The sequence below is a fragment of the Xiphophorus hellerii genome, chromosome 9 (genome assembly GCF_003331165.1).
Source record: "Xiphophorus hellerii strain 12219 chromosome 9, Xiphophorus_hellerii-4.1, whole genome shotgun sequence".
NCBI classification, from domain to species: domain Eukaryota; kingdom Metazoa; phylum Chordata; class Actinopteri; order Cyprinodontiformes; family Poeciliidae; genus Xiphophorus; species Xiphophorus hellerii.
This window is the reverse complement of record NC_045680.1, coordinates 32,444,920-32,463,927: the sequence shown is the minus strand read 5'-3', so window position 1 is coordinate 32,463,927 and position 19,008 is coordinate 32,444,920. Positions and strand designations below refer to the sequence as shown.

The 19,008-nt window shown below is 47.9% G+C and overlaps 1 protein-coding gene across 7 annotated transcripts; it reads left to right on the top strand.

Annotated features, from left to right (window-relative positions):
• The first annotated feature begins 1,356 nt into the window (after nucleotides 1–1,356).
• On the top strand, nucleotides 1,357–16,571 carry nrd1b (nardilysin b (N-arginine dibasic convertase)). Of its 7 annotated transcripts, XM_032571794.1 has the most exons (31): nucleotides 1,358–1,452; nucleotides 4,383–4,597; nucleotides 4,665–4,929; nucleotides 7,372–7,453; nucleotides 7,563–7,716; nucleotides 7,783–7,856; nucleotides 7,947–8,042; nucleotides 9,662–9,784; nucleotides 10,020–10,077; nucleotides 10,440–10,513; nucleotides 10,621–10,690; nucleotides 11,448–11,525; nucleotides 11,615–11,735; nucleotides 11,810–11,868; nucleotides 11,987–12,041; nucleotides 12,143–12,247; nucleotides 12,315–12,438; nucleotides 12,522–12,608; nucleotides 12,802–12,921; nucleotides 13,111–13,162; nucleotides 13,335–13,485; nucleotides 13,574–13,701; nucleotides 13,781–13,943; nucleotides 14,029–14,060; nucleotides 14,326–14,464; nucleotides 14,718–14,765; nucleotides 14,858–14,910; nucleotides 15,130–15,213; nucleotides 15,662–15,869; nucleotides 15,979–16,068; nucleotides 16,216–16,571. In XM_032571794.1, the coding sequence occupies exons 2-31, from the start codon at nucleotides 4,410–4,412 to the stop codon at nucleotides 16,414–16,416; spliced, it is 3,282 nt and encodes a 1,093-aa protein (XP_032427685.1). In that variant the 5' UTR covers nucleotides 1,358–1,452; nucleotides 4,383–4,409; the 3' UTR covers nucleotides 16,417–16,571. The 7 variants fall into 7 exon arrangements, 6 of the variants coding, with proteins under 6 accessions (XP_032427690.1, XP_032427689.1, XP_032427688.1 ...); XR_004340430.1 differs by lacking the exons at nucleotides 15,979–16,068; nucleotides 16,216–16,571 and having other exon boundaries at nucleotides 1,357–1,452; nucleotides 14,627–14,765; nucleotides 15,662–15,735; XM_032571796.1 differs by lacking the exons at nucleotides 1,358–1,452; nucleotides 4,383–4,597 and having other exon boundaries at nucleotides 4,807–4,929; nucleotides 7,544–7,716.
• The last annotated feature ends 2,437 nt before the right edge of the window (nucleotides 16,572–19,008 follow it).

The window sequence follows — 19,008 nt, the reverse complement described above, 5'->3', positions numbered from 1 at the left end:
ATTTGTTAAAACTCATTATGTTGTGACAGTATAGCATGAGAGATAATCTGTGAAAAATCTATTTCCTCTGCTTTCTCCCAGTTCTTTCTAGAAACAACCAATCAGAGACAGGAGAGATTTAGTGCTGTCAATCACAATCTCATGTGGCTGCTCATCCCTATGCTGCAGCTGGTGCAGCCTGTTGTGAATGCTCAGACTAGTTAGCATAGCTATCAATTACAGCAGATAAACATTTTTCCTGTAATGATAAGTTGTTTCTCCACCATTAGCACATTTAGCAGTGAGTGAATGAGGTTGATTGACAGCGCTAAGACCCTCCTCCTGGTTCTGATTGGTTGTTTTGGTCGGAACGTTGCTTTACTTTAGCTAGCAATAGCAGTTCAGGTGGAGGAGATTGATTGTTTTCACAGATTATCTGTCTTATAACAAACTGTCATGACATTGTGACAATTTTAACAAATATGGAGAAAACATATTTTTTATTAAAGTTATGTATTACAGCTTTAATAAAATGCAACTACATAGCATTTTATGAGAAGTGTGGATTGTTTTATGTGTATTTTGCATGTTGCCTCTGACTGTTGCTGGTGGGGAGAAACATTTCAGTATCTAAAACTAATAGAACAAATTTAAGCAACATACTTGCAAACTGAATGTGGACTGTTGGATGTAAAATTCATGATCAGTAAATATTGTGCTAGTTATCAGTATTGGACCAAAGAAAGCAAGGCTTTAAAATTGTGAAGCATTTGATGAGTCAGATAAACTCAAGAAATTGTAACAGCAGCTGCGTGGGGGGCCCATTTAACTTTTTGTCATGGGGCCCCAAGATTCCTGGCTGCGCCCCTGTTTTGAGACATGGAGAAATTTCTCTATGAAAAATTTAAACACACTGTCAGCATCAGCCCTAAAACTGTTATAGTCAGTCTGAATGTTGTGATAAAATTGTGTGCTTCATAATGAATTATGCAAATTTTAGAAAAAAATCATAATAACGTCCTCCAGTCCTCCATCGTCCGTTCATATGTCAATATTCAACAACAATTTTATTTTCTCTCTAGAATATTGTTTATGTTTGTGTCGATGTCAGTTTGGTTTTTATTTGTGTTTGGAACAACTTGCGTCTTAATAGAGCTCTATCAACTGTAACAGCGACAAAATGTACCTCGAGCTTTTTAAAATATTAGAATAACTATTTGCTTTGTGTTCAATGTGTTGTCTTCTTCACTTCATTGTGTATTTTATTTCTTATTTTTAAATGATACGGACGACTTCATGGTCTGGAAACAAAGGAAATAGGTACCTAAAAATGAATAAAACTGTAAACAAGAGGCTGCTGATCACGCAGCCGCTTGAGCTCTCGACCAATCAGAGCGCTTCTTTGACGCAGCCGCAGCTTCGCTTAAACTACCAACTTGAAACTTCAGCAGCATCTGTCAAGCATTCATCCAGGTAAGTCTTCCTCCTGCCGGTACCACAGGTCCAAACTGAATTTCAGAACCAACACGGAGCTGCCGACATGCTGACAAAGCCAAACTAGGACCGGGCTGAAAGCGCCGGCTCAAACAGTTAGCGGTTAACAGGATTAGTTAGCAGACTGAGTCGCTAAGGCGGGTTAGTTAACAGCTTGGTTCAATTCCAGTTCTTGTTAATTCGTCCTTTTAGAGCTGCAGTTTTCCAAGATGTTTAAGGTTCGGCTCCGACTGCTAGTCCGTTGCTGTCTGTCTGTTTTCTGGCAGCTAAGCTAGCAGCTCCGCTCTTAAATCGGCTTATATTAACGTGAAATTTTGCTTTCTATCTCGAGCTCTCATTCAACTACAACGTCGTATTTTTGCGACGCGCCAAACTGCTGCAGGAAAATCCAACATTTTTCATTAGTTTTTATTTTCCAGCACCGGGAGACATGTTGGAATATTCTTTACATTTCCGTTTAAAACAACAAGTTAATGTGAATAATTCGGCCGAAAGTTTTAATATGTTTTAAAGTACTCTGGGGAAGATATTCCCATACTGTATCTGCTGGTGATCAAATTCAACTTTATTCATTGACCTGCATTGACCAGCAGGGGCGGGGCTAATTCACAATCTAAACTTCACTATTCACACTTGTTCCATGCAGTTTTTCTCAAATTCAATACTGATTCAAAACCACTTTATTAATCCCAAAGGGACATTAAATATTGGTGTAACTCATTAATTCTTCAGAGTTATTGTAGATGGTTATGGCTGTTGGAAGGAAAGATCTTCTGCAGCGGTCTGTTAAGTGAAGTTTCACAAATCAGAAAAAGGTTTCACAAATCCCAAACATGGATTCAATTATTCTGCTATTAGAGCAGAATAATCCAGTCCAGATTTGAAGAGTCCAGGTGTTGTAGTTTTTAAACTAGAGTCGTTTAAAGATGAGGAAGGTGTGAAAAATTAGGTGGAATTTTTTCCACCTAATTTTGTGGAAAAAATTCGATTTTAGGCTAAAATCGCCCTTTTGCCATCTCCAGAATCGGAAACCATCTTCAGCTTCGTCCTTCTTTGTTCACATAACCAACCTGCATCCAGAAGGAGGGCGGCAGACGTAACCTCTGTTCGTTTCAGGGAAGCGAAACCACGCAAAAAAAGCACAAACCTTTTTTACCGCACAGGGTAAAAAAATCACAGAGTTCAGTTGATCGCTTTGGATCAGACAGATCAACTGACTGGTGAACCAGATTTCTCTGCAGATGCGACCAGGAGGAGTTAGTGAGGCTGAGCCTTCAGACCGCAGCAGGTCAAGTGCTGCTAATTAAAGTGGAGCCGTTTAATTTCATTTATTATAAGTTATTGGGGCCACAGTCACTGGTTTTGTTACTACGGAGAAAAAGTCAGATGCGTTCATCTGCTTAATGTGCGATGATCTGGATTCGGTTCAACGGGGTGAATATGAACTAAACTGCAGCTAAATAGCCTATGACAATATGATTAGAATTTGACGGATAAAAATAGCATATGACGGATTTTTTATGCTGTCCGTCAAAATGACGGAGAACAAAAAAGTCTAGCGCGAGTCTGAGATATATATATATAAAATGTGTGTGTATATGTATCAGGGTTTCCCCCAGTGTATTATAAGCCTGGCAGCTCATCATGCTTTATTTACCCCCGCCAGGCTAAATGCTGCTTGTTTTTGTTTTTAGGAAAATAATAATAAAAAAAATATCGCTTAATTTTTTTTTAGCTGGATTGAAAGTGTCTGTGTTGCTCTGAGCTTTTCACTAGCCGAGCAGATTGATTCCTTAAAGATCGGTTTATAGAAAATAGGTTTATAGTTTGTGCATTTAAAGCCGGACCAATCACACCGTTGGCGTCTCTGTGCTGCTGCTGCTTTATCTCTGAAGTTTACCTCAGCTCAGATCTCAGGCCTCCTTTCACTCAAACTGGACTCAGGCTGACCTGTATGGATATTTACATCAACTTCCTGTGAGGAATCAAGTTTCTTTCCAGAGGTTTTGATCAAGGTCAGAGTTTAAACCGCCGTGTTAGCTCTGGTTGCGCAGCTCAATGAACCGCAGGAATAACTTGTAGTCGCTTTCTGAGGAGCGAAGAGAATGATTTATCTTTGTGAACAAAGAATTATGCGGCATTTCCATCTCTACACGCTGCCCATACTAAAGAGTTAATGTGGAAAATATCTGAAACTCTCGTCCCATAAACTCCAGCAACCAAAACAGTTTCTGTGTTTTAAAAACTCAACAGACAGAAATGTTAGAGCTGCTAAAGAAACATTAGAAACATTCAATTTAATCTCAGTTTGTTGCTCATCTCTGCTCAGTGCAGCAGATTGAACTCATCCTGCAGGGCCGGTCCAAGGCTGCATGAGGCCTGGGGCAGAATCTGACTTGATGTTGATCTACAATATACTGTAGTTAAACAGAGGTGTAGCATCTGACTGTTGAGGAAGGAAAGAATTAAAGTTCAGATCCGTCAGACAGAAACGATCCAGCAGCTCCAGTTAATCACATCAGAGGACAAACGCCAGACATACAACATGTAGATACGCTGCTCACGCTGTCGGTGGTCTGAAAACGAAACCAGTAAAAACTGACCTGAGATAACGTCAGTCTGCTGGTTTCTGTCCAGACTGTGATGACGTGCAGCTGACCACTGGAGTGACTCGAGTCACATGACTTGGACTCAAATCATTAAAATTAAGACTTTAGACTGGACTTGAAAAAATCTCTGACTTTTACACCACTGACTTGGTCTCACCTCTGCTGTGTAGGAATGGCCTGTTGTTACATGTCAGTCATCGGGGGCCGGGGCCCCCAGGCCCCCTCTGGCTCCGCCCCTGATATAAACCTGCAGCTTTTCCTCAACATTAAACTAAAAACATAAACCTCAAACGTCTGCAGGTGCAGCTTCCGCCTCACAACTCAGAAATGCCTCAGACCAAAAAGTCGGTGAGCGGCGCCGGCGGTCCGAGTCAGCCGGGCGACCCGGAGCCGGGCGAGCCGCCGCCTCCGTCTCCACAGGAAGTGATGCTGGCCGGAGGAGGAAGAGGAGGAGTGGAGCCGGAGCAAGGAGACCCGGACATCGTCAAGTCCCCCAGTGACCCCAAGAAGTACAGGTGGGTCTTGGTCCTGGTTCCGGTCCCGGTTCTGGTCTCGGTCTCCAGCTGCTCTCGGTCTCTGCAGGTTCGTTGAACTCGGTAACGGACTCCGGGTTCTGCTGATCTCGGACTTCAGCGGGGCGGACGAGAACGAAGAGGGTCGGCAGGAGGAGAGCGGGGGAGGCGAGGAAGAGGAGGACGACGAGGAAGAGGATGATGATGAGGAAGGGGAATCCAGTACCAGCTCTGATGAAGAGGAGGAGGAGAGCGATGAGGAAGAGGAGCCGGAGCCGATGGAGGTGGACGAAGAAGATCGAATGAAGAAGAAGAAGAAGAGTTCAGAGAAACAGGTGGGTCAGACGATGAAGATGGAGGAAGAAGAGTTACCAGCTTCCTTCTGTCTCTCTCTCTTTTCCTCTCTCTCTCTCCCTCTCTTTCTTTATCTCTAGTTTTCTTTTGTTCTTTTATGCATTTGTTTTCTAATATTCTTTACTTGCATTGTTTCTAAATCTTGAGGTTTATTTTTCAGTTTTATCGTTTTTACGGTTCTGTTAGTTTGTGTCTTCAGGTCCGCCTCTCCTCTCTTTAAGGATTGGGATTCGGGTCCAACCTGACCCGACAATCCCAGTTGAAACGGTTCTGTTGGCAGAACTAGTTGGTCACATCAATTTAATTTATGCTTCCAGAATGAATAAGGGAGCAGCAATATTTTGAAAACAGAAACTGCAGACTTTCTGAGGTGGATGTGAACATGTCGTCCTCCCACTATGACGCAAACTTGTACAACTCATTTTTAATTAAAGTATCAATAATAATAAATGTACATATATGTGAATAAATTGCTGCCTACAGGGCAATTAAAAAAGAATGAAACAAAAAACTGCAATATTGCATCATTGAATATATTTGAGCCAAAGAGCCTCGTCTGTTATCCTGTCTAGAACCTCCTGTGTCTGCAGGTCTGAGGCTTTTTGTTAGCATGTTTTCTATCATTCTTATAGCTTGATAGGAAACCTGGTCCAAACTGGCAACCCACATTAATAAAATGGTGAAATAATATTGACCACAAAACACTGAATTATAAAAGATATCAACATTTTTCCTACACAATCCTAACAAATGATCTCTTCACAATATTTATTGATTTACTATTAATCTATTTGTATGATTTGTTCGATAAATTGCCATCTATATTATTTTTGGGTCTCAGGAAATGACTGAGGGATGAAGAGACTGATGTTCTGGTTCTTTAGGTTCTGACGGGTCTGCGGTTCCTCTCCTGATCCATTCTGTCTGATATCAAACAACCCACTGAATATCGACACACATTTATTTTAATGCTCCTATTAAACGTCACTGTGGTTGTTTAGCCTGTTTCTTCCCACCACCGTCTGTGTTTGACTTTAAGGTCGGTGTTTTATCGGTGGACATTTTGAAAAGACGCAGGTTTTGAAATGTTGGATGAAAAGAAACGGTTCCGGTTGAAAAAGCACGTGACAAACGTCCAGAGACAGTCATAGCGTAAAAGGTTCAAAACGGCTGAAAATTCAGAAATAAGATCCTGATTAAAGTAACTGGCTGATCTTCTCTCTACTGTCTCTGTCTGTCTTCCCTCTTTTTCACCTGTATGAAAAATATCAGGACATTAAATATCTGTGGTGGGAGGGATCCACATAAACACATTGTTGGTTTAGAGATGATTAGGCAAAAGAAACTTGATGTTGTGTTTTTAGCAGAGACACAGACCAGGGAAACCAGGGAGAGAAGCTTTGAGCTGTTTGGTCTCATGGACCAGGTCATCTGCTGCTGTAGCAGTTTTACTTTCACCAGGTTTGGACCTGGATATAGTTTCCTGTACTGAGTTAGTCCCAGGAAGGGTCCTGGTGATCAGAAACATCTTGTTTTGTTTTATTAATGTTTATGCACCAAATCAGGGAGATCAAAGGATTACATTTTCAGGACGTGTAATTTTTTGCAGCAGTCTAATCAAAATGAGTGGGTTGGAGCTGCACTACTAGCTTTCTAACAGAACCGGAGCAGAACCTCGTCCTCCATCACCTTCTGAACTGACTCGGCGAAGCGGAGCTGGGCTTGGTGGATGCTGAGGATCCAACAGGAAACCAGGCTGGACACACTTTATATCTCCAATCATTCTAGAAATACATTATCCAACCGTTTCATTTCTGATCATCACTAGTTTACTTGGATTTTCCTTTTTCAAGCAATACTAGATGCAGATTGTATTTGCATTTTAATATGAAACTACTTAAAGACATTTTCTTTTGCCAAAGCTTTTGGCAACTGGAAACCAAATAATCAGAGTCTTGAAGTGATCGGTGGGAGGTTGGAAAGGCTCAGATAAGAGTTTTTGTCAACAATATACAAGTTATTCTACAGCTAAAATTAAAAATGTGATTCAGAATTTAGAAAATGAGATTAAAAAGTTAGAAAATAATTTATTAACAGATGTTAGCGTTTCCTGTTGTCAGAATGAAACATTGTCTCCTTTATTTATTGAATGTTGAAGACTGAATCCTCTTTTTGTCCGGTCAACAGTTTTCTAACTAGTTTTATTTATGGTTCATGGAACAAGAAGGAAATCGATTCACGTTCTGTAGATTTTATTTCTGGGACTGAAACCGTCAGCATGGTTATGGAGAAGAACCAAAAGAATCAAATGATGTTTTATTTCTGTGGCGTTTGGGTTTTTCAAGCTGCTGGAGGTTCTGGATGTTTTGTGTTTGTTGGATTTGATTTTATTAACGTTTGTTTCCGGTCGTCTTCCTCTCCAGGCGGCCGCCGCTCTCTGCGTCGGCGTCGGCAGCTTCAGTGACCCCGATGACCTCCCAGGCCTCGCCCACTTCCTGGAGCACAGTGAGTTAAACAAGGCAGAACATTATGACCAGCGGCTGATCGTGCAGGGAGCCGGACTCCTTCTGAAGGTCTGGTTCTGTTCAGGTTCTGGTTCTGGTTCTGTCTCCAGTGGTCTTCATGGGAAGTGAGAAGTTCCCGGCGGAGAACGATTTCGACTCGTTCCTGAAGCGTCACGGCGGCAGCGACAACGCGTCCACCGACTGCGAGCGGACCGTCTTCCAGTTCGACGTTCAGAGGAAGTTCTTCAGGGAGGCCCTGGACAGGTGAGCGCGGCCTCAGAACCGACCCGACCCGGTCGGACCCGGTCCTGATGGGTCTCCTGTGCTCAGGTGGGCCCAGTTCTTCATCTGCCCTCTGATGGTCCAGGATGCCGTGGACCGAGAGGTGGAGGCCGTGGACAGCGGTGAGTCCCCGTTCTGACCCGGTTCTGACCTGGGTCGGCATCTCTACCAGGTGTGCTCAGCTTCCTCTCTGGTTCTGGTTCTGTCCTCAGAGTACCAGTTGGCCCGGCCGTCTGATTCCCATCGTAAGGAGATGCTGTTTGGCAGTCTGGCCCGACCCGGACATCCCATGGCCAAGTTCTGCTGGGGTGAGCTGCGGTTCTGATCCGGTCCGGCTGTTTGGTTCTGTTGAGGAGCGGTCGGACCTGTTGCACCGGCTGGAGCCAACCACTGGGGGGAGCCTCAGAACCAGGGGCGGAGCTCCAGGGGGGCTGGGTGGGCAGTGGGCCCCCAGCACGGGCCTTCAGGGAGCCCAGATGGGGCCCAGATGGGGCCCAGATCCTTCTTCTTTTTGTGTTTTTTTTCCCTTTCTCTCTCTTAAAAAAACAAAACAAAAAACAGTTATTTAACAATATTCTGTAGTACAACCGGCACTTTCCATACCAAAACATCATTGGGGCCCAGATGGGAGACAGAATAGGATTTGAGTTGGGGCCCACTCCTGATGAGGCGGTGTGTGTCGGGTTACATGAGTCGCCCAGTCATTGTTGACTTATGGTTGCTAAAAACTTTACCAGACCGACTGATTTTAGTGACATAGTGTAAAATATTGAATAAAATGTTGGGCTACATGACTGGCTTTATTTACATTTAACTTTATGACACAAAATTACAAGTGGACCGTCCATATTGTCTCCAAGTGTATTCTGGGTAAAGCTTGTCACCAGCCCTCCGTCATCATCAGTCACTTGGCAACAGATGGCAAACTAGCTAGAGCATTTCTACAGACCAAGTTAACATGAGTGGAGCTCATGGAGCGGCAAAGTGAAAAGGATGGAAACAGAGAGCAAGGAAAAGCCAAAAACTGGACGCATAATTTGTTCCTGGTCTTGGAGATGAACCGGACTTTTTTGTTGGCAGCGATTCAGACCCACCAAAACTGGCAGCCCAGCGAAGGAGCCGGACTGGTTACAGGTAGCAACTGTGACATTATTCACAGAGTGAGTTAACTGTAGACTGATTGTAAACTGGATCAGCCCAGCCGTCTAGTTTACATCCCCTTTTCTCTCTGTCGGTGGTCCAGCAGTGACGTCAGGGACTGAAGGCTGAGTTCTGGTCGGGTTGAGCGCTGTGAGCCAAGACAGCAGCATGGCGTTTATGGTTAAGGTTTAAATCTTCCAGATCGTCCAGTTTGTGTGAACGGCGGCGCGTAACAAAGCTCCAGAGGTGCAGGAGCTGCTGCGATACGCTGCGTGCCACGTGGCCGGAGCGTTCCTGCTTCAACGCGCTGCTGCTGCTGCTGCTGCTGCTGCTGCTGCTGCTGCTGCTGCTGCTGCAGCGTACCTGTTTCAACTCGTCAACAATAAACCTAGCTTTTAGCTTCAGCAGTTGCTAGCTGCTTCAGGCTCTGAGTTGAAATTGATAAAGTGTTAAAATGATCCGCAGTTCTGAACTTCTTTGAATTTGTGTTGTTTCATCATTAGTGACCAGCAGCCTGATGTTTCTGGTCTCTTGGTTTGTTGAACTTCATGTCAGATGGATTTCAGAATGACGAGTTTCTCTCTGTGTTGGTGAAACTTGTAAGATCTGCTGTTGCGGGCCGTAAAGTGAAATTACCATGAGCTTTATTATTTGGGTACAAAGGGCCCGGTCATTAGCCCGGCCCTACTGCTCAGTGCCACAGCCTGGAGCAACAGCAGGAAGGTAGCAACCTTCACATGACCGTCATGTGACCCGTCATGTGACCCATCACGGCGTCTCTCCTCAGGTAACGCTCAGACGTTGAAGCACGGGCCACGGGAGAGGAGGATCAACACCTACAAGAGGCTGCGCGAGTTCTGGAGGAGAAATTACTCTGCTCACTACATGACCCTGGCGGTGCAGTCCAGAGGTACCGTCAGAACCATCTGAATGTTTCTGTTGCTGACCTGGAGCACCCCGACCGAATCAAACAGAGCCGGGCTCAGTCGGTTCGGACCCGCTGGAGGTTCTGGTGGCTCCGTCGTTCGGATCAGCTCCAAGAAAAGCAGCAGAATAAACCTGGAAGTACTGATCCAATCTGTGATGTCATCACATGACATAACTCTGATGTCTGTGTTTCCATGACAACCATCTGGCTGCTGCAGAGTCGCTGGAAACCCTGGAGGAGTGGGTGAGCGAGATCTTCATCCAGATACCCAACAAGTGAGGCTGCACACACACACACACACACACACACACACACACACCCCGACACAAGTCCATTGACTTCCATTACATCAAACCCTAACCAACCAAAACCCAATTCACACCTTAGTCCTAAATCTGACCCCTGACCCAAAAACAGCGTTTCCCCTTGTGGGGCCCAGGCTTCGGTCCCACAACGTAGCATGTATCAGGAAAATGGTCCCCACAAGGTATTACAAACAAACATGCACACACACATATACATACACCCTATGTAGCCGATGCTGCTGTGATTGGCTCACCATTTAACCAATCAGGTTACAGACACCGCCACTTTAAATGAAACCAACCAATCAAATGAGGTTCTGATGTTTCCCCAGCGGGAAACCCCGACCCGACTTCTCGCACCTGCAGCAGCCGTTCGATACTCCGGCCTTCCACAAGCTGTACCGAGGTCGGTTCTGATTCATCTGACTGGTTCTGGATGGTTCTGATCTGTCTGACTGGTTTTCATCCATCTGACTGGTTCCGGATGGTTCTGATCTTGTGAACATGCTGCAGTGGTTCCGGTCCGGAAGGTCCACGCTCTGACCATCAGCTGGGCTTTGCCCCCGCAGGTGAAACACTACAGGTGAGTCGGACCCAGCGGCGCCATTGAAACAGGAAGTCCCGCCTTCCTGTTTCTGTTTCAGCGAGAAGAACCTCACTGCAGCAAACAGGAAGGGGCGGGACGGACCACTGTCAGTCTCAGACCTTATTTGGAAATGGGATTTTCTATATTATTTTTCTATTATATTATTATTATTTCCTATATTATCCGCGGTCTCCCTTTTTTATTTTCTTTTGAAATCTGTGATATATCTTCACCTTTAGGAAGGAGTTTCTATCTTTCTTCTCTTTTATTTACTTCAGTGCAGCTCACAGTTTTTAACAGATTCCGTAGTTTTCTGTGAACTTCTGCTCCTTAGTCGCATCTTTTCTGGCCTGATACTGCCTCTAGTGGCGTGGTGATGGTAACACAACTAATATAATTACATTACTAAATCAGAATACCACAAAGGCTTTATTATTTATTAATTTTTTTTTAAAATGAAGTAGAGCTAATTAAATGACATAAACAAGACCTCAAATTGGTTCCAGTTTCTCTGGTGGTGGCTCTCTGGACAGAGCCACCAGCGTTTCTAGTCTCTGGTGGACCCTGGTGGTCTCTGGTCAATACCAGAGACCACCAGGGTCCTTAGTTTCTCTGGAACCAATTTGAGGTCTTGTTTATGTCATTTAATGCTTTAGTGCTTTAGCATTAGCGCAGCTAGCTTTTTAGTTAGCGGTGCCTGCCACTGCGTTCCAAATTTGTCCATCGGAACCAGAACCTCCTCTGCACCCCTCAGGGTGAAGCCTCTTCATTACATCTCCTGGTTGATGGGACACGAGGGAACCGGCAGCATCCTGTCTCTGCTGCGGAAGAGGTGAGTTCTGGACGACCTGGGTCAGTCATCCTGGTTCCGGGTGCTGCTTTCTGACCCGGATCAGTCACTGACCAGCTGTCTGGTTCCAGGTGCTGGGCTCTGGCTCTGTACGGGGGAAACAGCGAGTCGGGCTTTGACCAGAACTCCACCTACTCCATCTTCTCCATCTCCATCACGCTGACTGACCTGGGCTACCAGAACTTCTTCCAGGTCCGGACCCGGACATGCCTGGCCCAGAACACCTCGATGAACACCTGGTGATGACGGTGTGGTTCTGTTTGCAGGTGGTCCACTTGGTGTTCCAGTACCTGAAGATGCTGCAGAACCTGGGACCCCAGCAGAGGTCCGACTCACAGTCAGCCGGGAGGTTCTGGTCTAAACTAATGAACAGAACCGCTCAGACAGTCCATTTGGTACCACGAGGAGGGAACGGTTCCTAACTAGAACCTGTCTCGTTTCAGGATCTATGAGGAAATTCAGAAGATCGAAGACAATGAGTTCCGGTACCAGGAGCAGGTACAGACCCTCCACAGAACCAGGTTCTGGTGACCCAGGTACCGGCAGCAGGTTCTAGAACTTGTAATCGAGCCAGAACCTTCCTCTGTTCTGCTCCGCAGACGGATCCGATCGAGTTTGTGGAGAACATCTGCGAGAACATGCAGCTGTTCCCCAAACCGGACCTCCTGACCGGAGACCAGCTCATGTTCAACTATGACCCCGAGGTGAGCCAGCCAGCCCGGTTCTAGTCAGGGTTCTGACCTGGTTCTGACCCAGGGTCTTTGTGCTCAGGTGATCAGAACCGCCCTGTCTCTGCTGACGCCGCTCAGAGCCAACCTGCTGCTGCTGGCTCCAGAGAACGAAGGCAGCTGCCCGCTCCAGGAGAAGTGGTTCGGTACCAGCTACAGCTGTGATGGTACGGCCCTGTTAGGACCGGGTCCAGGCCCTTCAGGACCAGACTGTGCCCTGAGCAGGTTTTCATGGTGTCCGTGTCCTCAGACATCCCAGAAGAGTGGGACCGGCGCTGGGAATCCGACTTCGAGCTGAACCCGGACCTTCATCTTCCTGCAGAGAACCGCTTCATCGGTCAGTCGGCCTTCAGCTGGAGAGCGGTTTGGGTTCAGTCTGAGCTCCAGCTGAAGCCCAGTTCAGGAACCAGGAGTGGCCGGATCACTGTCTGATGGTGCTGGAGACCTGGAGCTAAGGCAGCAGCTGCAGACTCCAGCAGGTCCAGCCTGAAGGTATCGCCTCCTAACGGTGTCGCCTCTCTCTGCCGCAGCCACGGATTTCAACCTGAAGAAGTCTGACTGCCCGGACACGGAGTTCCCGGTCCGGATCCTGGCCCTGGACCAAGGGGCTCTGTGGTACAAGAAGGACAGCAAGTTCAAGATCCCCAAAGGTGAGATAAGGAGAAATGTTCCTCAGAAATGATTCAGATAGATCAGGTGAGGAGAGGATTGCTGTGTTGGAGGCAGGAACCGTTCCAGATCAGCCTGATGATGGAGGACGTTCCTACAGGAAGATCAGGGAAAGTTCTGGAGAGCTGACAGCATCTCCTCCTCACTGTTGCATCCTCAATCTCTTTCAGCTTACATCCGCTTCCACCTGATTTCTCCCATCATCCAGGAGAGTCCTGACAAGTAAGAACTCACCTGAACACACACACACACACACCGCTAGACCACCTAACCATTAGGTGGCCCATTCGACGTCAGTAGAGGACCCGTTGCCAAGCTGTAATCGGACCCACAACCTTCAGACTGCCAGTGGACTCCGCAGTCCGCCGGTGACCGACTCGTCTTCCTCCCTCAGTCTGGTCCTGTTTGACCTCTTCATCAACGTCCTGGCCCACAACCTGGCCGAGCCGGCCTACGAGGCCGACGTGGCCCAGCTGGAGTACAAGCTGATGGCGGGAGAACACGGCATGGTGATCCGTCTGAAGGGCTTCAACCACAAGCTGCCGGTGAGGACTTCTTCTCGGCCGGGTCCGGTAGAAGAACGGTTCTGCGGGAACCCGTCGTGGTTTTGAGCGGCGCTCCTCTTCCTCACAGCTGCTGCTCAAACTGATCGTGGATCAGCTGGCGGACTTCAGCACCGAGCCGAGTGTCTTCGGCATGTTCGCGGAGCAGCTGAAGAAAACCTACTTCAACATCCTCATCAAACACGACCGACTGGGAAGGTGGGTGGAGACAGCTGCCCGGCAGCCAATCAGAGCAGAGGGGAGGAGTCTTCCGTAACCAGGTGCTTCACCTGTTCAGGGACGTCCGGCTGCTGATCCTGGAGCGCCACCGCTGGTCTGTGGTCCAGAAGTACCGGGTCCTGACCGAGGGTCTGCAGGTCCAACAGCTGATGGAGTTCGCTGCGGCGCTGAAGGAGGAGCTTTACGCCGAGGGCCTGGTCCAGGGGAACTTTACCAGCGCTGTGAGACACACACACACACACACTGTGGTTCTGGGCTGACCGGACCGGACCGGCTGTCGGTAATGTGTGGCTGTCTCTCCAACAGGAGTCCATCGAGTTCCTGCAGTACTTCACTCAGTGAGTATCTGGCCACGAAGAAGATGGAGAACCTTAATGTCCGAGTCCGGTGTGCAGGTCCGATCAGAACCAATAATGCAATAAAACCAATCTGTAGCGATCAATATCAGAGGAAAACATCCGACCCGCACGGCATTCTGGGGGATGTAGGCAGAGGAAAGGCCTCTCAACCTGCCACTGCTAGCTAAGGACGGTTTGTGGTTACCTGGTTCTGACCCGTCCTGCTGGTTCTGACCCGTCCTTCTCTTTGTGATTGGCTGTTCAGGAAGCTGCAGTTCCGGCCTCCGCCTGCAGAGGTCCCTGTGCAGTTCCGGGTGGTGGATCTTCCTCGGAGACACCACCTCTGCAGGGTGAAGTCTCTGAATCGAGGAGACGCCAACTCTGAGGTCACCGTGTACTACCAGGTGAGCTCAGAACCACGGAGCTCCCGGTCCGGTTGCTTCTGGACTCAGGCGGTCTCAGATGTTGGTGCTGCTGATTGCTGTGTCCTTGTTAGTTACCATGGAAACACCTGTAAATGTTACTGAGAGTTCTCTTTGGATCCTAACGGTTCCAAACCGGGCCAGAATGTCTCATCAGATGGCTCCTCTGTCTGGCCCGGTTTGACCCGGACCTTGGTGAAGTTCTGGAGGTTCTGTTGGTCTCTGTGTGTTGCAGTCGGGCCTGAAGACGCTCAGGGAGCACGCTCTGATGGAGCTGATGGTGGTAAGTGAAATCCAGAACCACTTGGGCCGCTCCAGAACCTCCTGGGCCGCTCCAGAACCCTGCAGTTCCTCAGAGTCCCTGTCTGGTTCCAGATGCTCATGGAGGAGCCGTGCTTTGACTTCCTGAGGACCAAAGAGATGCTGGGGTGAGTGGGTCAGTACCGGACCTGGCCAGGACCGCGGTTCTGTTGAACCCGGCCTGGCCAGATCACCTCCAGAACCGCTCTGATCCGGTTCTTCCTCTCAGACCGGCTGCTGCCACCTGCTGGTGCCACTTGGTACAATTCCAAACTGGATCAGTCGGTTCTGGGTCAGATGGTTTTATTCCAGAGGGTTCTGGTCCAGAAGTTCTCTTTGACCTGCAGGTACCAGGTGTATCCGACCTTCAGGAATACCTCAGGCGTTTTGGGGTTCTCCGTTACCGTGGAAACGCAGGCCACCAAGTTCAGGTGAGTAGGTTGCTCTGTTCTGTTGACTTCTTGTAGTGGTGGCTAACGCTAACTCACCTGCCAGCTGTACAAACGCTAAACATTAGTTCTGCTAAGGCGCTACACCAACATTGAATTTAGTGGAAGCTAACACTAAAGCGCTAACTTGATCAATGCTACTAACCATGAAAAACCCACCAGTTCTTCAGCTGAAAGTTCAGAAAATAACCAGTTCAATTCAAACCTTTTTCCACAAAGATTCACGTATGGGAAGCTAAGTGCGCTGCGTTTTTTCAATATTAGCTAAAGCGCTAAGCTAAAAATTAGCCCTGCTAGTAGTTGATTAGCGATTTCTTGTTGCTGGTCATGGTGACCGACCCAGCCGGTTCTGTTGGTTCTCCTCGTCGTCGCCTTCTAGTGGCGCGCTGCTGTAACGCCAGCTCTACTGTGATGTCACTTCCTGTTTCAGCTCAGAACTGGTGGAGCAGAAGATCGAGGACTTCCTGGTGAGCTTCGGCGGGCGCCTGGCGTCTCTGAGCGAGGAATGCTTCGCTGCCCAGGTGACGGCGCTCATCAAGCTGAAGGAGTGTGAGGACGCTCACCTGGGCGAAGAGGTCGACCGCAACTGGTACGAGGTGGCGACGCAGCAGTACCTGTTCGACCGGCTCAGCAGGGAGGTGAGCAGGAACCACCAGGGGTCCAGATGGGTCCCAGACCTGCTGGCAGGTTCTGATGGGTCTGAGACCCACCTGAGGTTCAGATTGGTCCGGTCTGACCCGGTTGCAGGTGGAGGTTCTGAAAGGCTTCAGCCGGGAGCAACTGGTTTCCTGGTTCCTGGATCACCGTGGCAACTGCAGTAGGAAGCTCAGCGTGCACGTGAGTGCAGCCATGATGGTTCTGGTTCTGAGGTCCGCTGGGGCGGAAGGTTCTGCTGGATCTGAGCAGAACCAGAACCAGGGTGAAGCCTGTTTGTTGTGGTGATGCTCACAGGAAGTGATGTCATCACCCTGTGTGTTTCATCAGGTGGTGGGTTTTGGGGTGGAGGAGAACGACCCGCCCCATCAGAACCCCGGAGGCTCCGCCCCCTCCTCCTACGGCCCGGTGAGCGAGCTGACCTTCCTGCCGGCGGCGGCGCCCGCCCTGAGGAACGCCGCCCTCATCACTGACATCAGAGCGTTCACCTCCTCCCTTCCCCTTCACCCCTACTACAAGATCCTCAGCTAGGCCCCTCCCCTCTGCTCATTTCCATGACGACGGCCGTATTCACTTCCTGTGGGCCGTCTCTGTAAATGGCAGCTTCTTATTGGTCCATCAGGAGGCAAGCAGGAGGCAGCGTGACGACTCAGGGTTCTGAATAAAACGAGAATCATTTTAACTGACTTCTGTTGTTCCTCTGATCCGCTGGACATATGCAGCGCCCTCTACTGGTTAAGACAAGAACTGCAGCTGTAGCTCTATCAGAGCAGAGGAGGGTTAGGGTGGAGCAACAGCTGCAGAGCAACAGAGGCTAGTTAGCAGTAACAGCTAGGGCAGACTGGTTAGCCGTTAGCTGGTTAGCTGTGACAGCTAGCACAGCGACGCCGATGCTGGACTGAAGGACAGTTTTGGAACCGATCACTCTCATCAGAAATCATGTATGAAACTGGCTCAGATTAATTATCAGTAATAATAATTAGTTTTAGAATTAACATTAAAGGTAATAGAACCCTTGTGTGTAATGGCATCAACATTAGAGATTCAACCAACTGTAAATCCATAAACAGGAACTTTGGTGAAGTTTCTGCTGCTGTAATATGTGATAGAAACCAAGATGGCGGCCAACATGTCAGCTTCCTGCTGTTAGATGTTTTGTGGCTCCAGTTGTTTTTATCTGACGGTTTCAGACAGGACAGCAGGTTGAGACAAGGAGGAACTCTGAACCTCTGGTCATGTGATCAGAGGTCAGCTCTCAGGTCCTCTGGTTCTGAAGTTCGGTTCAGGCCAGGAGTTCTGGTTCTGCTGATGACCTCTGACCCTCTGAAAGAAGTTAACCAAGGAGATAAACTAAAGTTGCTATTAACTTGTGGTGGAAAGTCCCTGAACTGCTGCAACAGATGAGTTATTTATCCAGAACAAGCTGGAAGTATTCTGTGTTGAACTTTGACCTGTGGACTGTGTCCAGGGTGGATCATCTGCACTTACCAGCACAATTTCAGGGACAGACCTCAGTCTGTCATACTGAGCATTTGAATTGTTTTTGCCAAGAAAGGAGCTCAACCTCTACCTGCAGACCAGTTGGGTCTTCTGTAACGGCAGACATGGCCTTGATGGCAACTTCAAACAAAGAGCAAGATTATAGGAAAGTCCTCATATTTATCAGGAGACATGCAGCTTCATCTGCAGCATGGATGTTTTTCTGCATGGAAGATGTCTGGTCATATTCCTCCTCCTCTCCCGCGAGGACAGAAAGATCCGGTCTTTCCCACCCACAAGTCTTTACTCAAACACACCGACGAGACGAACATCATTAGCATTCGTGAATCTCAGAGGAAAATTTGACTTTGACAGTGAGGATTTGTCCATCAGTGGTCTAACTCTTGGTGAGGCCAATGGGACCATAATGGGTCCAGTGACTCTGTCCTCAACCAGGCTGCTCCCATCCTCTGGATCCTCATCCTGAAACCGAAGGTTGAGGATCTCCTGAGAGCTCTGGATGTTTTGGGAGAACATTTATGACAGGAGTCACCAACCTTTTTGAGACTGGGAGCTGCTGCCTGAGTCCAGAGCAACACGAAGGGCTGTTCGTTTGATACAGACACACCTTTTCTTGGCTCAGCCTTTATAACAATAATACATATATGATTACATGCTGCCTGATCATATTAATGTGGGGGAATAATCACAATACTTGACATCTGGACAAAGCAGCAGCACTGAGAAGATCAGGTTCTTTGATTTCTCCCATTTAACAGGATTCAGCCTGATCTGCTCTGTGAGGAACTTCAGGAGACTCAGGTGGAGCCGGAACCGTCACCTGGATCCACCACCTGATGACCTGATGACCCGATGACAGACCACAGGTAGAGACTGGAGGAATGAGCGTCTATCTCGGCTCTCTCTCCGCTCCTTGTCTCTCTCTACACTTCAGACGTCCAGCACAAGACTGACTTCTGTCATCTACAGAAATACTCGGATTACAGAAATACTCAGATTACTCTGCAGTTGATGGTTTATCAGAGACGAACAAGAGGCTGAGTACAGAGAGCTGGTGGACCGCTTCAGGTCACGGAGGGAACAGTCAAATCACCTGAAATGTGAAGAAAACAAAGGAGATGATTGTTGGTTTCAGGAGGAACAGGGTCAAAAGTCAAACCCTGTTTCCATCATGGGAGAACAAGTGGAGGAAGATAAAAACCTGGATGTTCATCTGGACCACAGAGATGGAGGAAGAGAAAATCCTTCAGGGTTTGGACCTGTTGTCAGAACCACCAGACCCACCAGAACCATCAGGACCATCACAACCCACTAAAACCATCAGAACCAAGAGCTAAAGAGGCTCAACAGCCTGAATAAGAAGGCTGGTTCTGTTCTGGTTCTGGAACCTCTGGAAATGATGATGCAAAGAAGGATTCTTCATGAGATCAATAAAGTTCTGGCCAATCCTGAACTTTCACCTGGTCAGCATAATGAGGTCATTAAGGTTCTGGTGATCCACGCCAGGAGGCGATGAAGCCGTTTCATTCCAGGGTTTCGTACCTGAGGCTCATCTAAAACCTGCAGGACAGCGACTGGAGGCCTGGAGTTTGACTCCCTGCTCTAAAGAATCAGAGGCTTCAG